General features: G+C 32.1%; 2 protein-coding genes across 2 annotated transcripts; both read left to right on the top strand.

Annotated features, from left to right (window-relative positions):
- Positions 1-381: 381 nt before the first annotated feature.
- Positions 382-12,755, top strand: LOC139498416 (serine-rich adhesin for platelets-like). Its single transcript, XM_071286797.1, has 5 exons — positions 382-622; positions 4,412-4,472; positions 6,205-6,362; positions 7,779-8,166; positions 10,427-12,755. Exons 3-5 carry the CDS (start codon positions 6,210-6,212, stop codon positions 12,277-12,279), a joined length of 2,394 nt encoding a protein of 797 aa, XP_071142898.1. The 5' UTR covers positions 382-622; positions 4,412-4,472; positions 6,205-6,209; the 3' UTR covers positions 12,280-12,755.
- Positions 12,756-16,865: 4,110 nt separating this feature from the next.
- Positions 16,866-21,266, top strand: LOC139498415 (neuroligin-4, Y-linked-like). The gene is made up of 3 exons (XM_071286796.1): positions 16,866-17,425; positions 18,883-19,973; positions 20,989-21,266. Exons 1-3 carry the CDS (start codon positions 16,919-16,921, stop codon positions 21,212-21,214), a joined length of 1,824 nt encoding a protein of 607 aa, XP_071142897.1. The 5' UTR covers positions 16,866-16,918; the 3' UTR covers positions 21,215-21,266.
- The last annotated feature ends 849 nt before the right edge of the window (positions 21,267-22,115 follow it).

Here is a 22,115-nt window from a genome sequence, read left to right as displayed (position 1 = left end):
ACTGGATAGTGTATACTATCTAGTCCACTTTTTATTGCTTGGTTAACCACAACAAGTTAGTATGACATGTAATATTGTGACACTCGACCTCATTACTGCACAACACATTTGCTGTCTCTAAAAACAAAAACAATTAATGAATAAGTTGCTTAGAAATCGTTACATGTCACATAGAGTCAGACCACATGTCAACATTGACGATTTTTCAACCATCAAATGATGTAGATTTTAAATGGGTCCTTTTCGTTTTTATTCATGCGCAGCAGTTTGATTCTTTTTTTTTTCTTTAAGTGTTGCCAACCAAATTTACTAATGACTCATATTGTTAACCAAAAAAAAATGACGACAAAAACCCTATTGACAGCGAACATCGTTGTCATATACCATGCTATCAAACATGCATCAACAGTTACATTTAAATTTTAAATGTAATTTTAACATTATCTGACATATTTGATATAGGTGAACATGAAAAAGTAATATTTATTAGTGTCAATTTGACCTGAATCATATATTGAATGTCAAATAGATATATAAATCAGCGAATCAATAAAATTTAATTGATGAACCATTGAGACATGCGAAGAAAAAGGACAGTATATGCGACAACAAGGAGCATCAGGTATGTTTTTTTAAATAATAGATCAATTTCGCAATATTGAAGATAATGATGTATAAATATGTTTAAAGATTATCATTGCTGATCTCAACGAGATTGATTTTTCTCGCTTGAGCCAGTACGGCGAAAGTGAGAATAACAATCGAGTTGAGATTACCAATGATAATCTGTTTCGTAAAATAGCGATATAATATGATAACAGTTTGGTTTTACACCATTTAGTATGTAAACTAGATGTACCTACTCTTAAAGGAAAACAAACATGATGAAGTTTTTTTCTGTATTCGAGTTTGTACATTTTGATGATATCGGAATTCGAATATCTTAATTTAGATAATACTTGTCAGGAATTATTTATAAAGTGATAATTTCAAATATCATGGGGGGGACACCTTGTCAAATGTGACACGAGTGTGCGATGCAACTAGTTTCAGTTGTCGGATAAAACAGTTGAAAAGTTGTCTTAACTGTGTCCTTTAATACTTAACTTATTTCGCCACTTTGATTTTTAAATCAACAAGTTATATGAATTCTGAAAATACTGAGGATCAAGAAGTGACACCTGGAAGTTGTTACGTTATCAATACAATGTTCCATCGTGAAGGAAAATCAATGGCCAAAGTGAATTGATAAATGAATAGAATAATTATAATAAAATATTTTTTAAAGCATAATTTTACGTAAAAGTGTTGACCTATTCCTTGCAATGGGATTTAAGATTTCTTCATTTTCACCATTGAAATCAAACTTGTTATCTTATTCTACACATTTTAAGCTTTTTTGTTTTAATGATTGTTAGTTATGATAACGTTTCAATAATCTGTATAGCTTTTGAGTGTAGATTTTTGTCTTCTAGAACGTAGTTTTTATCAATACACATCTCAAAAGGGACTGTGGAAAGATAATTCTTTTATATTGATGTTTTAGAGACCGACTTATTCATGGAGCAACTATCAAGTTTGAAATATTTAACACTACTTGAATTGTTCGATTTATTACTTCGCCCGGATACTTACTTTATACATTATACAAGATCGTGGCTTTTTTTTTTGGGGGGGGGGGGGGGGCTTTTTTTGTAAATAAATATGCTGTGAATCGTTTGTAGTGGTTATTTTAACGGACTGTATGTGTCTGTTCGATTAGCAAGTTTTTATTTTCATTTTTGCAAATTATCTTTTAATCTCTTATAGATAAAGACAAACTCTTTATGTCAAAATTGATCAAAACAAAATATACAAATAAGTCAGATTTGCCTATATCGTTCGACTACTCTTTGTTGGATTTATTGCCCTTTAACAAAGAATATACCAATGTTTGCGTTTAGGCGTTACAACCATAATAGATAGGTATATGATTTTGTCTGTCCCTCTAGTATCTATCGTCCCCTCTTTTAAATACAAGTTCTGCGCATAAAAGAGGGGACGATAGATACTAGAGGGACAGACAGACTCATAGATTGAAAATAAACTGACAACGGGAAAATCGTAAGTCGACTGCTTATTGGAGTAATTGCTCCTTAATGACGATTTATACCAATTTCTAGTGTTTTGCTCAATGCCTCGAAACAATAACATAAATAAATACCCACCTAATATATCAAAAAGTATAAACAACCAAGATGTACGAAAAAATTAACATGACCCAAATCATCAGTCGACTCATTATTGGAGTTATTGCTCTTTAACATGGTAATGTACCATCTCATTGTCTTCTTGTCTTTTATCATGAAAACTGCAAGAAACCAAAAACAAAGAAGACCCTTTGAATAGTAATATTGGTATTAAGACAAATATTTTACACTTCAATTTGAATGTGTCCAAATTCAAAAACATATTGAAATTTATTCACACGTCGTATGTATGGAATACACAAACTACGGTTATATGTTCTATTCATTTTTTTCCTGAAGATACAGTTTCAATTTAAAGTCACATATTTTTAATTGTTATCTTTGGTTGAAATATGTAATATTGTTAGTAAATCAATATCAATAAATACAAAAAATATAGAATACAACAGAATAAAGGTAAGTGTTTTATTAAAAAATGATTAATTGACTATAACCTAATATTTTCACACTATATCTATAAACAACATTGTAATTAACTACTTTCAAGTGTAGACAATAACTTTATTGTTATTGTTAGAATGTCAAACAAGTTAGTCGTAGTTTCATTATGATCGTCAAACTATTTATCAAAGGATATAATAATAATATTTAATTTTCATTTTACTTTTTATGTTAGAATGTTGATTTCTTTGTGACTCTTAATTGTCCTCTATTAACCCCCATAATATACTATTGAAATGTAAATAGCAATTAATACTTATAAAAAACTTTAACTGTTTGTAAGTCATGTAAACCAAGGATTTCAAATTATTATAACGGTAAATCTTAAAATTCATTTTATTCTATTTGATCTTAAGACTGACAGTGTTATAAAAATGTACTCATAAAATTTTGACAATCAATGTTTAACAAAGTATTTTTGACAGTATATAAATGTCAGTAACATTTTCGATGGTAAAACGTTTCCTTTGACTAACGGTTTCGTTGATGTGACTGTATAATTGAATAACGATTTTTCATGCATGTACATAAGGAATTGTGATATATATAATTAGCAAAGTGATAACTATCTACATGTATTATCGCTATTTTACGTAATTTTCCTTTTATCTTACTGACTTATAATTTCCTTTCTCAGCACAGTAGAGTGATAGGAAAAAAATCTAGGTGCGCACGTACCCGTAGTCAATGAAATTAACAACGTCGTCACAGGTAAATTAGCGGTAAAAATATTATCATGGGTCATCTCAACTCGATTGCTTTTCTCACTTTTGCCATTTTGGCTCAGGCCTGAAAATCATTTTTGTTGAGACGTATCAACGATAGTCTAGAACTATAGACAAACTGACCTAGATGATATGTCACCAAATACATTTTCTATCAATTTACATTTGTTCATTATAGTGGAATTTCTTTCATTTTGGAATGGTGAAGGAAAGCTGTATTTGTATCAACATTTAATAGTTCATGTGTTTCTTAACTTGTCACTAGTTTCGAATGTTATTGCTGATTATAGAAATGTTCATCATAAACATAACCGAACCCACAACAGTAACTAAGGATAGATTAGAAGGTTAAAATTCTCCTCTGTAATTTTCAGTGTGATTAGACTAATTATGTTTTTATTAAATTTTACCCCAGTTTCACGGTCCATTGAACATAGAAAATGATAATGGGACTGGGGCATCCGTGTACTTGGGACACATTCTTGTCTGTTCTAAATCTGAAAGTATGATATTGAGGAATACTTTTGTTCATTAATTGATTACATGAAAGTTTTTTCCGGGCACTTTTGATTTTCCAAATGCACAGATAGTGCTTCAAATTAAATTAAAGTTAGGTATCATGCAAATTTGGGTAATCTCTAGTTAAATATATTCACTAACTATTTTACTGATTGTTATTTTACGGTTTGTTTACTTTTATACAATGTGGTGAAAGTTAATGTTCTTGTTGTCTCTTTCTTGATCCATACGACGATTTATACAGCTTTATATGAAAAATACAGATTGCAGTTCAATGCCCAGATATAATCCATCATTTTATTATGCATAAGAAAATGCCTGTACAAAGTCTGGAATATGACACTTGTTATCCATTTAATGGATGTGTTTGAGCTTTTGATTTTGCCATTTGCTTAGTAAGTTTTTGTTTCCAATTTTCGTCAGTGTTCGGTATTTTTGTTATTTGACTTACTTTTTAAATTGAATGTTTCATTTTAGAATGGATGCCAAGGTGTGTGATTAGCAATGTAGGAACCAGGAAGAACCCAAATAGATGAACGTAAGGTTCCTTGTTCAATGTTCATAAAATCAAAATATCATCTTTGTCTTTGTTGATTGACAGTTCTCTTTCATACGTCACAAGGAAAGTATTTAAAATGTCGTAACGTTATACAAAGCCAAATTAAATGAAGTATAGATTTATTGCTACAAGAAAACAAGACATAATGGGCATCACTATTTAAGTTTTATTTATTTACAATTTTATGTATTCCAAATCTGTCTGGTTTTGTCTGGAAATTGTCTAGTACATGTATATAAATGCACGTGGAATTAATTAGGGAAACTACCAAGAAAGTAAAAAATACACAAATTGCAAATTCAATGCAGGGGAATATGTCTATTGCATAATATATTTCTCGTATATGTATATATATAGCACATGTATATATGTTAACTTCATTTTACACATACATTTCCTTATCAATAAAACGTGTGCTTGTTGTTTGTATATAGGTTTTGAAACTAAGGTACACTCAAGTCTTTTATAGATGAAAAAATTAAATCAATTTAATATTTTTATGTATGCAGACTTACAATTATAATAATTCAAATTATTATGTTATCTTTTATTTTAATTTTAAATTAAAGCGAATTTGTCAACCGAAGATATAAAATTAAGAACAATATCGGATTTGCTTTTCTCTTCATAAAGTATAACATTGACTTGAAACAATAAGGCTTGCATGGGAATATTTAGTCATGATTAAAATTAGACTTTGAAATATTATTGATAAATGAAAGGTGCATTATATTGCATTTCTAAAAATAACTATACATCGTTCGAGTATGGCATACTACGTGATTTCAAGTATTTGGTTATGCAAACTTATGCGTTTTAGTCGATTGTCATTTTATTTTGTTGAGCAACGAATAAAGACATCAATACTTGTTCACATATTGATTGACAACTTTCCATTTAATAAAAAATTGTTAATAGTAAAAATAAATATACAAAGATGACATAATGAGGTAATATCTCAGAGATATTAAAAGTATACTTGAATACACGGAAACGTAAGTTAAAGTAAAAAAGGGTACCAGGGTTTTTCATCGGGTTGTTAAATTTTTTTTTAAAGTTTGTATACGATGTGTTTATATATTTTCATACCTATATAGTGTGTAACCATTTTATCTTAGTCAATACAAGTATCGTATTAAATGTTTAATTCAATTGTAGGTAGTATGATTCAACAGAACCTACAATATATCAAACAAAATCTTGATTATCTCATAGAATTGAATTCTTGTTCATTTTAAAATTTTCATAACGCTGTATTAATGTAAATGGTACATATTTTACTGCACGAGATGCGCATTTGACCAGTAATGTATCTTCAAAAACTGTTAATCCAGGTCAAAATATTTGTAATCAAAAACCTGTAAAGATGGTAAAACAAAAAATAACCTAAAGTATGACAAGATCTAGATTGTATATTAATGTATATTATAGGTAGTATGATTCAACAGAACCTACAATATATCAAACAAAATCTAGATTGTATATTAATTGTATATTATAGGTAGTATGATTCAACAGAACCTACAATATATCAAACAAAATCTAGATTGTATATTTATTGTATATTATAGGTAGTATGATTCAACAGAACCTACAATATATCAAACAAAAACTAGATTGTATATTAATTGTATATTATAGGTAGCATGATTCAACAGAACCTACAATACATCAAACAAAATCTAGATTGTATATTAATTGTATATTATAGGTAGTATGATTCAACTGTTGCTATTGTTCAGTTCTCTAGTACCAACACTACAGCACGGATATTTACTGTGGCCTCCGAACAGGAGTTCCCTGTGGAGATATGGTTATAATACTACCATAAATTACAATGACAACGCCTTATACTGTGGTGGAAGAAATGTATGTACTTCTACCAAAATAGGTTCATTAATAAATAAAATGGTTCTTAAAACGATTTTCGGCAAAAATAGTGTATGCATCGATTATCCGATTTTCTGCATATAGATATTTTGATTGACAGTTGATACATATGATAGTCACAATATGAGGGTTTGTCGAATACTACTACAACATTAACAAAACAAATATCCAGATAATACAAAAAAAATCCTTCTATTTGCTTTTATTCCATTTCAAAAGCGATTTCATGCTTTGAAATACTACATGATATTACTATAGTGCCTAACAAGATTTTGTGAGGTAGACGAAATTGACTTTAAAACGATCGTATTGACTTTTGATGTGCAGAAATAGGCAGATCGGACATATTTTGACTTTAGTTACTTACTTCTTTAGTTTGGGATTAATTGTAATCAACATATTCCAATGAGACTGAAAAATGCTTTTTTTAATTATGATAAATAATAATTTTACCTGCCGTAGTCGTGCGTAAAATATATTTCGGTATTTCTCTTACGAAAATGACCTGTTTAATGGAACAAAACGTATTATTTGTAAACTTTCTCTTTACTCTTCACAATAGGCTTTTAAAAAATAACCTTTCAACTGTATATTACGAAAATTTTGTGAAAATCGAATAAGTGGCAATTTTTACCTTTCATACCTTAACTTTCATTGATAAAACATAATATTGACTCGTCCAGTGTCCAGTTTGAAGGTCATTTTAGTTACCGTACACATTCATGCACGTTCTAATTAATCAATAGTCATGTATGAAAAGCATAAACAAGTTTGAAGGTAAACAAATACCAACTTAATCCAATCAAATTGCCTACGATTCAATAACAATGACCAGTCCACATCATAAAAATGTATAGGGGTAAACTGGGTAGGGAGAAAATGTCAGATATATTAAGTTCATTATTTTGCAATAACGAGTAAAAATTTGTTAACCAAAAGATTTGTTATAATTTCATAAACATGTCGTTATGTATTGGTATAGTTTTTGGATCTTTCATTAGCGTATTTAAGGCTGTAGAAAGTTTGGCCTTCAAAAGTCAACATAATCATTGACTTTATAAAGAAAATTCGCCTTTTTAAAACATTGAATGTTTCACAAATAATACGCGACAACAAAGCAAAATCATTTCTTAAAACACTGCAAAAAAAATAATTCTGATTGATGCAGTGGTAGTGTCATAAATTGCACTGGAGTGAACAGTGGTACATCAAACGTTGAATTCCCTCACACAATGTTATCACACACTATAACTATTGTGGAGACTTTTGTTCAAAGTACAGGCAAAGGGAGGACCGAATTTGTTTTATCTAATTATAAAAATTATATCTTTTTTAATGAGATGGTAAAAAAAATATTGTTTGCATAATTTACTCCCAATGTTGTTTTTTTTACAGTTTCTTGAAGAATCAAACGGTAAATGTGGTGTTTGCGGTGACCCCTACGTAGGTCCAAGAAAACACGAAGCAGGTGGTATTTATGCTTCCGGTATTATAGCAGCAAAATATCCTGCGAACACCAAGACAGTAACAGTTACTGTATTAATAACAGTAAATCATCTAGGATACTTCGACTTCCGGTTATGCCCACACAATGATCCAACTGTTCCGGTCACTCAAAGATGTTTAGATAAGCATCTTCTGCCGATAGAGGAAGGGTCGATTAAACATCGAAAAATGAGGTTTTATCCCAAAGAAGAGTTGGGTCCTACGTACAACCTCTCACTGGAAATTCCTCTCGGAATGATATGTACTCAGTGTGTTTTGCAATGGCGATATCATACAGGTATGTTATATTATTTCTTATAATTTTCGTCCATAATTTCTATCGTAGTTAACTGTCATGTTTTGAGGTCTGACAGACGTTCCTATGTGATTTTATATACTATAAATAAGATGTTATGATATTGTTTGTCAATGATAAATTTAAAGAGTATGCAAAGTATATAACATGAATAAGGCACACGTCTACAAATTACGTAATACAAATAGTAGTAAACAGAAAAACTATAAACTAAACATATGTTATTAACAATCAACGCACACCTCACTTTATAATTCATATCAAATTCTAAAATATCTAAAAATAGAAGAACCTAGACTTTTGTCTTTCTTTTTTGCATAATTGATCAGATTCCTCTGTTTTTGCATTTTCTGAAAAAAAACATCGAAAGAGTATGAACTACAAATATTGTGTTTCACTGAATTTTTTCAATCTCCCATACAGACAGAGTTGTCGTCCTTTCCTCTTGAAGGAAAGGACAACAACTCTGCCTGTATGGGAGATTGGAAATTTGTATTAAAAAATTTTGAAATTATTTTTAATGATAAACGGTATCTCTCTCATGTTACTTTATGTTAGTACTTTCAGATTTTATCATGCAATTTTTTACATTTGAAGTCGATTTTTGTCATTAATATTATATGAAAGCATCGTTAATCACTGAAGATCGACTAAAATTCGACTGCGCATATGATACGTTTCAGTAAAATGATATCGTTAATGTGAACTCCACATCATTTGATTTACTCGAAAGAAACAAAACCACGGATGTCTTAAGCGAAGAAAGAAGTGTCATGATTCACCCAAGATCACCCCTTTTTCTTTTTTTTAACAACATTATATATTTATTCATCAAATATGCTTGTTACATTGTTACATCAAGAAACCAAGCTTTTCTTGATGCAACCTGTTATATTCCACTGATTACCCAGGTTAGCAATCAGCTGATGGTATATATGTATATATTATAATAATATGCATAAATTTCTTAAAATACAATTGTACAACATTTTAATACATTATGTTTTATTATCTCAATCGTCTAAACTTCTTTTTAGTGACTTTAGTAATGGATTAAGTTTCATTGTTCTGTTCTCAATAATTTGTAAAATACGCATCCATTTGCTAACACCAATTGATAGTTCAGTTTTATCTTTACAAATTCACTTAATATAGTTGTTGAAAAGCTTGAAGCCTCAATTTAATTACCTTTCCAGATTAGTTTCTGTCTAGGAATATTTACAATAATTTTTATAGAACTTTCAGACTGTAACATCTGAAACCAGTCTTTTGGGATGGCTTTTTTTTCAAATATTTAGTTCTGCAATCCAATTATTCTTGCAGTCTAATTTTTCCAGAATAAAATGTTAAAATAATAGTTTTATTTTCAAAATTAATCAGTTTGTTCCCCCAAATCACCTGTTTCCTTACTTCTGTGTTGGTAGTTTTTTTTTTTTGTCTTGCTAGCTTCGCGGTGTTTAATTATCAGACCTCTGTAAATGTAACATGTTTTCTGTAACTTCATTTTTCTTCCCGATTTTTTCACTTGGATCCATAGTATTTTTAATCCTTTTTTCTCGTCGCAACCTTAGTGTCATTAGTCCTTTGTAAAGTGTATAGTGTTTTCTAAAACTTTGTTTTTCTGCCAGATTTGTTCTCCTTAGTGACATAGTGTTATTAATCTTGTTTGCTCGCTGCAATCTTAGTGTCATTAGTTTGTTATACTCCTGTAACTTTAGTGACATTTGTCTGTCTTCCTCATTGTAACCTTAATGTGATTTATCTGTGTTCCTCTATGCATGTTAGTGTCATAAATCTGTGTTCCTCCCTACAACCTTAGTGTCATTTGTCTTTGTTCTTCTCTGCAACCTTAGTGTCGTTAATCTGTTTTCCTCGCTGCAAACTTATTGTTATGTATCTTAAGGTGGTACCCAACACTTTAACTAAAATTAATTTGGCTCGTTTAATTTTCTTAACATTTTGACAAAGTATTTACTTTGACCCTTTGACAAAGATATAAAAATTTCAAAAAATTTGAACCAACCGTTTTATCACAAAAATTACACTGGTTATATAGCAGGTTGACAAACACTTATTTTGATCATTGAGAAGCTTAATATTCCCTTAACAACACAACGTAATTAAAACGTTTAGCTGATTTTACAGAGTTATCTCCCTGTAGTGTTAGGTACCACCTTAATTTTTATATAATTTATATGCATAAGTTCTATATTGTAAATGTATTACGTTCTGTTTTTATTAGAAAATAGTTGGGGTATGAATCCGAATGGTACCAGCTGTAAAGGATGTGGTCTGCAAGAGGAGTTTTACAACTGTGCCGATTTAAGCATTGGTGGTGATGAACATGGTAGTATTAACAAATATAAAAGTCCACATACTACAGAGCCTACGCTAAAACATAATAGTATGGATATAACAAACCGTATAATCAAACAGACTACAACGGAATTGAAAGTAGAAAAACTTAATATTAGATACTTGGAGAGAAATCAATCTTCAAAAAATCACCTGCGCAATTATACTAGTCAGTTAACTGAGCCAGCACGAACTTTGATGAAAAAGATAAAAGACATGCTTCTGTCCTTTGGAAATGACGTGCACGGCCAATCATTAGTCTTAAAATCATTAGGAAAAATTGCACTGTCTCAAAATACAGACATATCTTCAAGTAATCCTGAAAGTACATTTATGTCTCCAATTAATCATGTATTGTCTAAAAATACCCTCATAGCTGCAAGAAACCCTGCAAATAAAGTCATATCTTCAAGTAACCCTGAAAGTACAGTCACGTCTACAATTAATCATGCATGGTCTGAAGGTACCGAAATGGCTGAAAGTAACTATGAAAATACAGTCCTATCTGCAAGTAACGTTGAAAATACAGCCATGTCTACAACTAATCAAGCACTGTCTGAAAATACAACTTTATCTTCAAGTAAACCTAAAAATACAGTCAGGTCTTCAATTAACCATGCAGTGTCTGAAAATACCGTCATATCTGCAAATAACATTAAAAATACAGTCATATCTTCAAGTAATCATGAGCTATCTGACAAAAGAGTCAAATCTTCTAGAAACCATCTCGCTGTTCCAAAATTAATCGTTAGTAATAACTCTGATAGAAATATGTTAGATAGAAGTCTGTTATCAAAACAACACGATCAGTCAACTTCATCAGATAAAAAAGAATTTTCTTCACCAGTTCAGTCACGTGTCGACACTATAGAAACACTGACTGCTCATTCAAAATTCAAAGCTGAAATCAGCAAAAGTAATAGAAACAGACCGAATAAACATACAATCAGTACTAATGGACAGACTGATACCTTGAGGGGTAGAATGCCTGTTCCTGTTGGTTTGAACAAACATTCTACAACAAGTTTGTCATTCTCCCGTTCTACGAAACCAGCAATACCGTCAAACTTAGCAATATCACGTGCCAGTGATCATTCAAAATATACAGTCACAGCGCCAACCACGCATCAAAAGTCCAGGCCGACGGTTACAAAGGTCAGACCGACGATTTCATTGATATCACGAACGCGTTCAGTGCAACGTGAAAGAATGGCATCACTTCCAGTATCTCAACCTACACAAACTTTGTTGTCACCGTCGGTTGCAATGCCGATACTAAATAGTCCCTCACATTTGACTGCTTCTTCGTTGATAAGGGCTAGAGCCAAATTGATTAGTTCCTTGGCTATACCTAAACCCAAACACATTTCGTCAAGTTCAACAAGGGTTGAAGAAATAACTCCCAAGCTGCAATCGCATGATTTTCAAACATTTATACCTTTGTCAAAAAATGTCTTACAAAGTCGAACATTTGTTGTCAAAAAAGGTACAGGAAATAAGATTAAAGGTAGAAAGGCACCTGTGCGACGGAAGTATATTATTGTGCGAAGAGTATCGAAAGGCGGAAGACTTCCGAAAGAAATTCAAGAACTATTAAATTCGTCGCAATATATGATAAGAAGAAGAAAAGTAAGCGTTCCGAAAAATTTGATTAGAAACTTAAAATCACAGGATTTGATGAAACAGTTACAAAAACAGTTACCAGGTTTGAAAAACGTCCACGAATTTATAAAGAAATAAATGAAAAATGCTGATATTAATTTTTTGCTGTCTAGCAAACTACAATGATTATGCTATTACTTCTATTTTCATCAGAGGCGAAATGTTCATTCTTTATCTCAAACATGTGGATATTTTATTACAATATTTCATTTATGTTGTACTAGTTGTAGTAAAAGATAACCTTAATTCTGGAGCATTACAAAATAGTACTAGTAATCTGCTTCGAGATACTCCCTTATTTCGCTTATCTAAAACAATCGATATTAAAGACTACATGTCACTGAACTCATTCACGTCTCTATGCAACAAAGACGGGTTTATCGAAACAATGTGTACGACACATGTGATCATATTTATTACACAGTCAGTGACAGTGTGACTGTTGAAACACCATGTTAAATGTAAACACGAAAGAAGAGGAGGTTTCCGAAGTAGAAGACTTATGAAGACTGAGAAAACGCCTTTGACAAAAGCGCAAACGAGCTAATGATAAATTTCATTTAATCCACTACTAAAAGGCTGTTGTCAAAGGCAAAGACATTAAAAGAACTCTTCACAATAAATTCAATGAAATATTCTGGTTTTACTTAATTGGTATAAAGATTTCGAAGGACAATTATCAGTAGAATGCGTATGAAGCACTTTCAAACTTTTACAATTATATATCTCTACAACAAAAATCCCAAATTCCTTTTAGACTTTCGTCAATTCGACTAAATTTTAGAGTTTACAACTTATCAATACACATGGTATTCAACCCGAAATAGAATATACCGACTGCTCAAAAAGAAAAGAGATATAATATCTCGTGAATTTCGTTTGGAGTTTGTATACGCTTATCTTTCGTTTTATGTTTTGCTTTGTGCATATATGTATATTTCGAAAGTGAAATGTTATATGATATATTTGCTTTAGAATTTCTCAGACCTAAAGTGCTTTCGGAACTTTGCATTTTGATTCAACTAAGCTCGTCAAATAAGCGACACATATCATTGATTGAACTATAGGCATTTAGGCTATATTTATTGGTGCGGGAAGTCGGAGTGCCCGGAGAAAACCACCGACCTTGGATAGGAAAACTGACAATTCTAGTCAATTAAGAATGTAGAAGAGTGCACCCGCACTAGCGGGGTTCCAACTAACAACATCAGTGTTGACTGGGTAGTGATTACAGAGGTAACTACTTAGACCACGTTGCCAACGAGGCACCTTCATCGTCAGAACTGACATATCGGTGTGTCATAGGTACAATTATCACACGACAGTACGACAGTAATGTTTCTGCAAGATAATTTCGCCACACAATGTATTACAATTATATTTATAGTGTAAATATCTCAATACTTTGATTTTCTAATATTATCATTTGCAGATATAGTTTTTCTGATTTATCTGTTCAACGGGAGATAACTCAATTTGATTCGTGCACAAAGTCATAGATCTTATCGATGAGAAATACAAAAAACCGGTCAAACACAGAACAAATCGACAATTTATTATTAGGGTAGCTTTATTATAAAATGCATATTCAAGACAAAAGGAGCAACATTAATCAAAGAACACTATTTCTCTTATTTATACTGAGTAGTTACATGCAGTTAGATAATTATATCAAAGTCAATTTAATGATAGAAGTTTATGATAACAAAAACATAAATATGATAAATTATTAAAATGGATATTAGCTCAGTTAGTAAACGTACGGATCATTAATGGCTTCAATGTATCATTTTTTGGCATGAGATACAATATCGCGAAGTAAAGAAGATTGTAAAAATGGAAATTTTATATGTATCTTTTAATAGTAGCCTGTTTTTCGGAGGTTGTTGTTTCATTATTTTGTTCATAAGTGTTCCTCGTTCCTCGTTCTCCACATATATATATAAGAGACCCTTGGTTATCCCGTTTTAACTGTTTTTCGGAGTTTTTTGTTTCATGGTTTTGTTCAGAAGTGTTCCTCGTTCCTCGTTCTCCACATATAAATTAGAGACCGTTGGTTATCCCGTTTAAACTGTTTTTCGGAGACTGTTGTTTCACGGTTTTGTTCAGAAGTGTTCCTCGTTCCTCGTTCTCCACATATATAAGACCGTTGCTTATCCGGTTTAAATTGTTTTAAACTAGTTTTGGACATTTTATATCTTGCTGTACTGTGTGGTGTGAGCCAATTTGAAAGCTACGTGTTGTAGGCTGTACTTTGACCTATCATATAATTGTTTACTTTTTATACATTGTGCCTTTGGTTGAGAGTTGTCTCATTGGAACTGATGCCATATCTTCTTATTTACATATCTATTTTTATAGTTATCTGTAAAAAATGTATATCGAAACTCTTTAAGTTACAATTTTACACAGAAGTCTTTCATCTCCAACTTCAGACATAGAGGGCATAATCGGTTCTCTAATCTATTTTGAAATGACTTAACTTTTCATTCATCAGGTTTATATTACTTCTTATTATTAAAATGTATTTTACACATGTGGAGCAAGATCTGCTAACCCTTCCGGAGCACCTGAGATCACCCCCAGTTTTTGGTCGGGTTCGTGTTGCGTATTATTTAGTTTTATACGTTGTGTCATGTGTACTATTGTTTGTCTGTTTGTCTTTTTCATATTAGCCATGGCGTTGTCAGTTTATTTTCGATTTATAAGTTTGACTGTCCCTCTGATACTTGCTTCAATATAAAAAATAGAAGATTTGATATGATTGCAAATGAGACACATCAGCTTTAGTTCAATTGGAGTAGTTAAGCTGGTTCAAAGCATATTACAACTAATAAATAAATCATATCTCCCGAACAAGGAATCAATCATCCAACCGTTATCTTAGCTCTCTTTCTTGTTATAATTTTATGGCTTATGACGGGTTCAGGTATTTATGCATCCAACGCAATGCATATCGTTTAATGTTTCTGGTTTGGAGAATTGCATGTGAAGGTAAATCCTGAAAAGCGTAGGTCACATCATATTTATCAAGTGATAAGCTCATTCATTTACCAGGAACTTATTGTATATTTTATACATGTTTTGACCTGCCAAATAATGTAAAAATAAAACTTTTAGTTCGGTGAAATGTAAACACATAGGTATAGGAAGATGTGGTATGAGTGCCAATGAGACAACTCTCCATCCAAATAACAGTTTATAAAAGTAAACAATTATAGGTCAAGGTACGGCCTTCAAGACGGAGTCTTGGCTCACATCGAACAACAAGCTATAAAGGGTCCCATAATTACAAGTGTAAAACCATTCAAACGGAAAATCTAAAGGTCTAATCTATATGAAAAAAACGAGAAACGAGAAACATGTATAATAAATAACATAAACAAACGATAACTACTGTACATCAGATTCCTGACTTAGGACAGGTGCAAACATTTGCAGCGGGATTAAACATTGTAATGGTACCAAACCTTCTCCCTTTTACTGAGACAATAGTATAACATCTCAATATAGAAAACACACGATAAAATATCAATTGGAAGGCTTAACTCAATTCAAAAACGTAGATTAACACACTATGAACGAATAAATTTGAGATGCGATACCCGAATGCATATTTTTTTATACATAGTTAATAAAGATATTAGGGGTAAATATTTAAGGTCAAAAGTAAATAAACAAGTTTAAACAAAGCTATGGTAAGATATCACAGTGGAATATTTTACAATTTATACAATATCTTCACTTTTGAAAAAAAAAACGGTTTTCAAATTCTACACACTCAGGTAAATAAAAATAATTTTGTCGTGAAGTATACTAAATCTTTCTATTATGAATACCAAGAAAGTTCTATAATACAAATCAACATGCATGTTTTATTGTTGCGTTCATTAAAACAATTTGATCTCTGGTGGATAGTTTTCTGTTTGACAAGTGGGCCATGTCTTCATAAGACATACAAAATAGAATGAAATTCAAAACAGTGTGGCTGTGGCCATTGATCGACACATTAAATTCATCCATTGACTGGGACAATTTAGATGAACGTTTGTATGTAACGACCACTGCTCACTATGTACTTTTTAAAGACACTTAAACTATGGGGTCACCAAAGGTTCTCAACACATTAATAATTAATTCGAAAAATTAATCAGAAATAACACGATGTTTTGATTTATATCAGTTATATAAATCACAACATAAAGGTTATTCCTGATTAATTTTTCGAATTATTTTATAATTAAAGGCGTTAAGAAACCTTTGGTGACCCCACAGTTATAATGTCTATCGTAGGTACGTCGTGAACAGTGGTCGTTACAGACAAACGTTCACGTAAATTGTCCCAGTCAATGGATGAATTTAGTGTGTCAATCAATGGCCACAGCCACACTGTTTTGAATTTCATTCTAGTTGTTGCATTTGGGTGTTCCGGTTGTTCCTTTGATTTTCTTTTATAATTGAATGACGTGTTTCCCTCTGTTTTTTAGTTTGTAACCCGGATTTATTTTTTCTCAATCAATTTTTGACTTTTGAACCGATAAACTATTGTTGCCTTTATTGTAAACATCACAATGCGTACATCATGTACTTCAAATTTAAATTGATTTCTTATCAAAGTATATCTTGCACCTGGTAAAATTATCTGTACAAAGCTTGAACTATAATCAAACTGGAAAGTTATAGTTGCCTCAGTTTAGAAAAGATTTAAATATTCGGAATGGTTATGATCAACTTTTTTGTATTATTCGGTTTCACACAAATTATTTCAGGAATTTTAAGTGCATCTATAGGAACTACTTATATAAATGAGGCATATACTGCAGTAAATACAAGTGTTGGGACTATAAACGGTTTTATTGAAATAACAAGATCTACCAATGGTCAACCGAGAGGTGCATTAAAGTTTTTAGGAATACCCTATGCAGTTCCTCCTGTTGGGGATTTACGTTTTAGGAAACCCAGACCAGCTACAAATTTTAAACAACCTTTTAATGCTACGAAGTTTGGACCTGGATGTTTACAAAATAAATTCCTTATGTCACTATGGTTACCGGGTAGAGATTTTCTTTCTGAGGATTGTTTGACCTTGAACATATTTGCTCCTATTCATTCGAATGGTCCTAGATTACCAGTAATGTTATGGATTCATGGAGGAGCCTACCAGATTGGACAATCTAGTATTTATTCTGCCGAAAATTTGGCTAGTGACGGTCAGGTTATTGTGGTAAGTAAATACATCATCGATTTGATTATAAATAGCTATATAATATAATTTTGAATGCAACGCGTCTTCTGATTGGCTGACAATGTTTTGTCTAACATAGGTTGGTTCCATCTGAGACTACTGTGTTATAGTAGTCTCAGGTTCCATCCGTAAAACATTCAGGTTGCCTTCGGAATATACAAATATTAACGGTATGAGCTGATGATGGCCTTGAACTTGAACGTGTCGGTTCCCGGTTTGTCGAACGTCCTCATACGGTACCAGTTAAAAATTGTCAAGAATTTCAATAACGGCCGGAAAACAGACTGTCTACATGTAGTAGCTCTTAGACATAATTTTATCATGTGACCATTACGTGTTCAACGTTTTGTCATGATTTACTCCGGCTTTAATTGGAATTTATGATTAAATTATAAGGAATGACTGTAATATGATTTTTCTGTCTATTCGAAATGTGTTGTTTCTTCATAGACAGAAAAAAAACATTACAGACATTCTTTAAATTTTATATCTTCGACTAAAAAATGTTATTTTATGTAGCACACAGCAGTAAACTTGTACCTGATATTGACTGCCAGGATATGAAATTTTGTTAGCGTGACATCCTTTTCTTGTGAAGCAATTGCAAATTTCAACAAAATCGCAAACATATACTAGTCTATTATATCAAAGCCACTAGATTTGTTTTTTGTTTTTGTTTTTTTAATGTCGTTTGTTTTCTGTTTCGTCGAATTAAAGCCCCCATCCTCAATACAAAAAAAAGAGATGTGGTATGATTGACATTGAGACAACTATCTGCAAGCGTTCAAATGAAATTGATGTAAGCAATTATAGGCCTTCAACAATGAGAAAAACCAACACCACATACTTGACTATGAAAGGCTTGTCATGAGCATTACGAGACATTCAATTGAGAAAACTATCGGCCTAATTTATAACAAAACAATTTATGAAAATCTAAATAACAGACATGAACAAACAACAACCTATGAACTACCGGTTCCTGATTTTTTGGACAGACACAAACAGTATGTTGAGGGGTTAACATGTTTGAAGGCTCAATCCCTCCACTAACCTTTGACAGTGGTATAACGGCACAATTCAAGAACTAACTAATATTAACGACTTAGTCACTTTTATATGCCACTAGTTTAAATTCCACATATCAAGATAGTCGGTAAGATAACTTCATTACACATTGTGTTAGTGAATTGTACTACTAATTAGTCAGGAATATGACAGTTCTTGTCCATTCGTGTTTGATGCGTTTTGTTGTTTGATTTTGCCATGTGATTATGGACTTTCCGAATTGATTTTCCTCTAAGTTCAGTATTTTTTGTGATTTTACTTTTTTTTTATATGGCGAGTATCATACATGTACTCGAAAACATTTTGAAGTGCGTTATAAAACCATTCATTCTTTACTTGAAAACAGTATTTCTAATAATTTGTTTCAGGTAACGATTAACTATCGACTTGGTCCATTTGGATTTTTAGCCACAAAGGACCCTGACTCGCTGGGAAACTTAGGTTTATGGGATCAACAACTTGCCATTAAGTGGATACACGAAAATATTGAATATTTCCATGGTGATTCGAGTAGAATAACACTGTTTGGCGAATCTGCTGGAGGCGGAAGTACCGTTTATCAAGCAATGTATTCTGGTAACAAGGGTCTATTTGCACGAACAATTTCCGAGAGTGGAGTAGCCATGTCTGCATGGGGTTATAATACACGCGACAAGATGCTTGATTTCACGAAAAGAATGGCACAGAACTTAAAATGTCCTACGGCTAACGATCGTGACATGTTAACCTGCATGCGAAACGTTCCAGCTCAGGACATTGTTGATAAATCCAGAGTAGGGACGGAATCCGAAAATCTATTTCGACCTGAGTTTGTTCCTGCCCCTGATGGTGAATTTATTAAACAATACGCTCCTGATATTTTTACGAAGTCTTGTTTGATCAGTGACCAAACCGGAAGTGTTTTCGACAATATTGACATGGCATTCGTTGCATTGACCGGTGATGGGACTGCAGTGACTGGTTCAACGATGTTGCCATTTGTTAAAAAGCGCATGTCAAAGACTAATATGTCTTCCGATGACATCATCGAGAAATCGGTTATTCCGAATATTCTATCGGATAGATTTAATATTACTTCCCCGGAACTTGCTAAAATAATGAATTTCTTGTACAGTGACTGGAACAAAACATTAGGAAATAATTCATATCAAACAAAACTTTTAAATTTGGATACAGATTACAGCTTTTACATCCCAATAATAAATACCGCTACTGCGCATGCACAAAGAGAAAAGAAGAAGAAGAAGACATATTTGTTAGGGTTTGAAAAACACTCTTCATTCACTCTTCCATTAGAGTATAAACCACCTAACCTTCATGCAGATGAAATTCCGTACTTCTTTGGTTTTCCTGATAGTATGATGAAGCCATTCGCAATGTCAAGGACAAATATAACAGCTGAAGAAATTCAACTGTCTGAAAAACTCATGTTATATATTTCGAATTTTGCTTATTCTGGGTGAGTATTTCTGATTTAAGTCTACAGACCTGTATATTTCCGATTTAAGCCAACAGAACTGTATATTTCTGTTTTAAACCTTCATGCCGAATTGTATATTTCTTATTTTAAGCATACATAACTGTATACTGTTGATTTAAGCATACATAACTGTATATTTTTGATTTAAGCCTACAGAACTTTATATTTCTTATTTAAGCCTGCATAACTGTATATTTCTGATTTAAGCTTACAGAAATGTATATTTCTGATTTAAGCCTACATAACTGTATATTTCTGATTTAAGCCTACATAACTGTATATTTAATTCTTATTTAGGCCTACAGAACTGTATATTTCTGATTTAAGCATACAGAACTTTATATTTCTGATTTAAGCCTACATAACTTTATATTTATTGTTTAAGCCTACAGAACTGTATATTTCTTATTTAAGCCTACAGAACTGTATATTTCTGAGTTAAGTCTACAAAACTGTATACTTGATTCTAACTGTAATGACTCCATCGGCGTATTTTTATTTGTCAGAGTATCGTGTGTATTTAAACTTTTTTATTTATTAATGCTCTTTTTTCCAATTTTCAGCTTTAAAATTCCCAATCGTATACAGACATTGTCACGACATTTTGTTAGTGTTGTATCGTTGTCTGTTTGTTTACAAATCTCTTGAATCAGCAGTTCATGCAATTATTCCTTCTCAGAATGCCGAATTTTTTTTACCTAATTTTCTCAAAATTTTCCGGGGGGAAGGCATGTCCCCAAACCCCCTAGTAAGTTTCGAACGACTTATGCTGTGTGGCCTCCGTATAAAAAGACTAATATATTTTCACCAAAGCCAACATTTCACGAACATTTATTCCCAATAACATGGGCCCTTGGTCCATTCCCCAAATCACTAACATATTTTTTTTCAAAGCAAAGGATTAAAAGATAAATATAAATGACATGCCATTGTATGATAAATTATTTATGATGAAGATATAATTGAAAGTATAAGTCTTGACTTTATATTTCAGTGATCCTAATCTACCAGTTTCACCAGATGTGAAGTGGTTACCCTACAACGTCGACAATGAACACTATCTACGTGTCGGTGAAACGATTGAAACCGATTCACACATGCTTCCTACACGGACTGCTTTCTGGACAAAATACATACCGGACTATCTAAACATGACAAAAACTTGTACTTTTAGCCAAGGTGTATTACCCAACTTTGGACCGTCAAACGTAATTGGTTAACAAACATTCAAGAATAGTAGACGTATAGTTTTATTAATCAATACCGTTTTGGCTTGACAAAACATTAATGTTTAACATAGATGTGTTACTTTCTTACTGGAATAAAATGTGAAATATTTATTTAAAATGATTTCAGTTAAATCATTTGAAGGTTCGTGTAAATGTAGCCGTGTCAATTTGAAAACATCATCAGTTGTTGTTGATGGTTAATTTTGAATTAATCGACATCATTCTGTACCTTAGTAACCTAAAGCTTTTTGTATGTTTTACTGTATGTCCTGGAAACCCAAAGAAACAAATAGACAAACAACAGTCCACAAAACAGAAACAACACCTTAAAATTTAAAACAAATATATCGAAAACGATTAACAATCAAAGGTTTAGGGGTAATTTCAGTTGCTTCGGAACATGGGCAAATTTTGGTCCGTATTGAAACCCGTCGTGTTGCTCCTGGTAAGTACACATTCAGCGTTTAGGCTCATTCTGTGATGTCATCGTCCAAGAAAAGCGAAGAATACGACAATTGTAACATATTAGTGGTCATTTGTGACACGGATATTTCATAACGATCAACTACCACATATTGAGGTATGTGCTGTTAAACGTTCAGTTGTAAATATTACAATAGTATCAATATTAGGTAGACAGCATGACAATGTCATACATATAAACCCTGCTTTGTTTAGACGTGTCCGAAATTGCTATGACATCTGCTGGTTGTTTTGGGGGATTATCTGCGTCCATGACAGAGAACTCCATATAAAAACCATGCCAATCCAAGCCCTCTCTTGTGCTAAAGTGCATACATACTTCGTATAAAACATACAATTCTTGCCACAAGTCTGGGCGGGTGATTTCCTTGTTATCTTTATGGAGTGCGCTCTGACGACCTCAAGTCTT

This window comes from Mytilus edulis, chromosome 12 (genome assembly GCF_963676685.1).
Source record: "Mytilus edulis chromosome 12, xbMytEdul2.2, whole genome shotgun sequence".
NCBI classification, from domain to species: domain Eukaryota; kingdom Metazoa; phylum Mollusca; class Bivalvia; order Mytilida; family Mytilidae; genus Mytilus; species Mytilus edulis.
The sequence above is the reverse complement of the archived record's forward strand: the minus strand, read 5'-3'. Positions and strand labels throughout refer to the sequence as shown.

What these genes read in the sequence shown, in the direction of transcription:
- LOC139498416 (XM_071286797.1), top strand. Translation starts at nt 6,210, where the DNA reads ATGATTCAACTGTTGCTATTGTTCAGTTCTCTAGTACCAACACTACAG. An exon ending in TATACTGTGGTGGAAGAAAT is followed by an intron (nt 6,363 to 7,778) that starts GTATGTACTTCT and finishes TTTTTTTTACAG; the next exon opens with TTTCTTGAAGAATCAAACGG. An exon ending in GCAATGGCGATATCATACAG is followed by an intron (nt 8,167 to 10,426) that starts GTATGTTATATT and finishes TGTTTTTATTAG; the next exon opens with AAAATAGTTGGGGTATGAAT.
- LOC139498415 (XM_071286796.1), top strand. Translation starts at nt 16,919, where the DNA reads ATGGTTATGATCAACTTTTTTGTATTATTCGGTTTCACACAAATTATT. An exon ending in GTGACGGTCAGGTTATTGTG is followed by an intron (nt 17,426 to 18,882) that starts GTAAGTAAATAC and finishes AATTTGTTTCAG; the next exon opens with GTAACGATTAACTATCGACT. An exon ending in TCGAATTTTGCTTATTCTGG is followed by an intron (nt 19,974 to 20,988) that starts GTGAGTATTTCT and finishes TTTATATTTCAG; the next exon opens with TGATCCTAATCTACCAGTTT.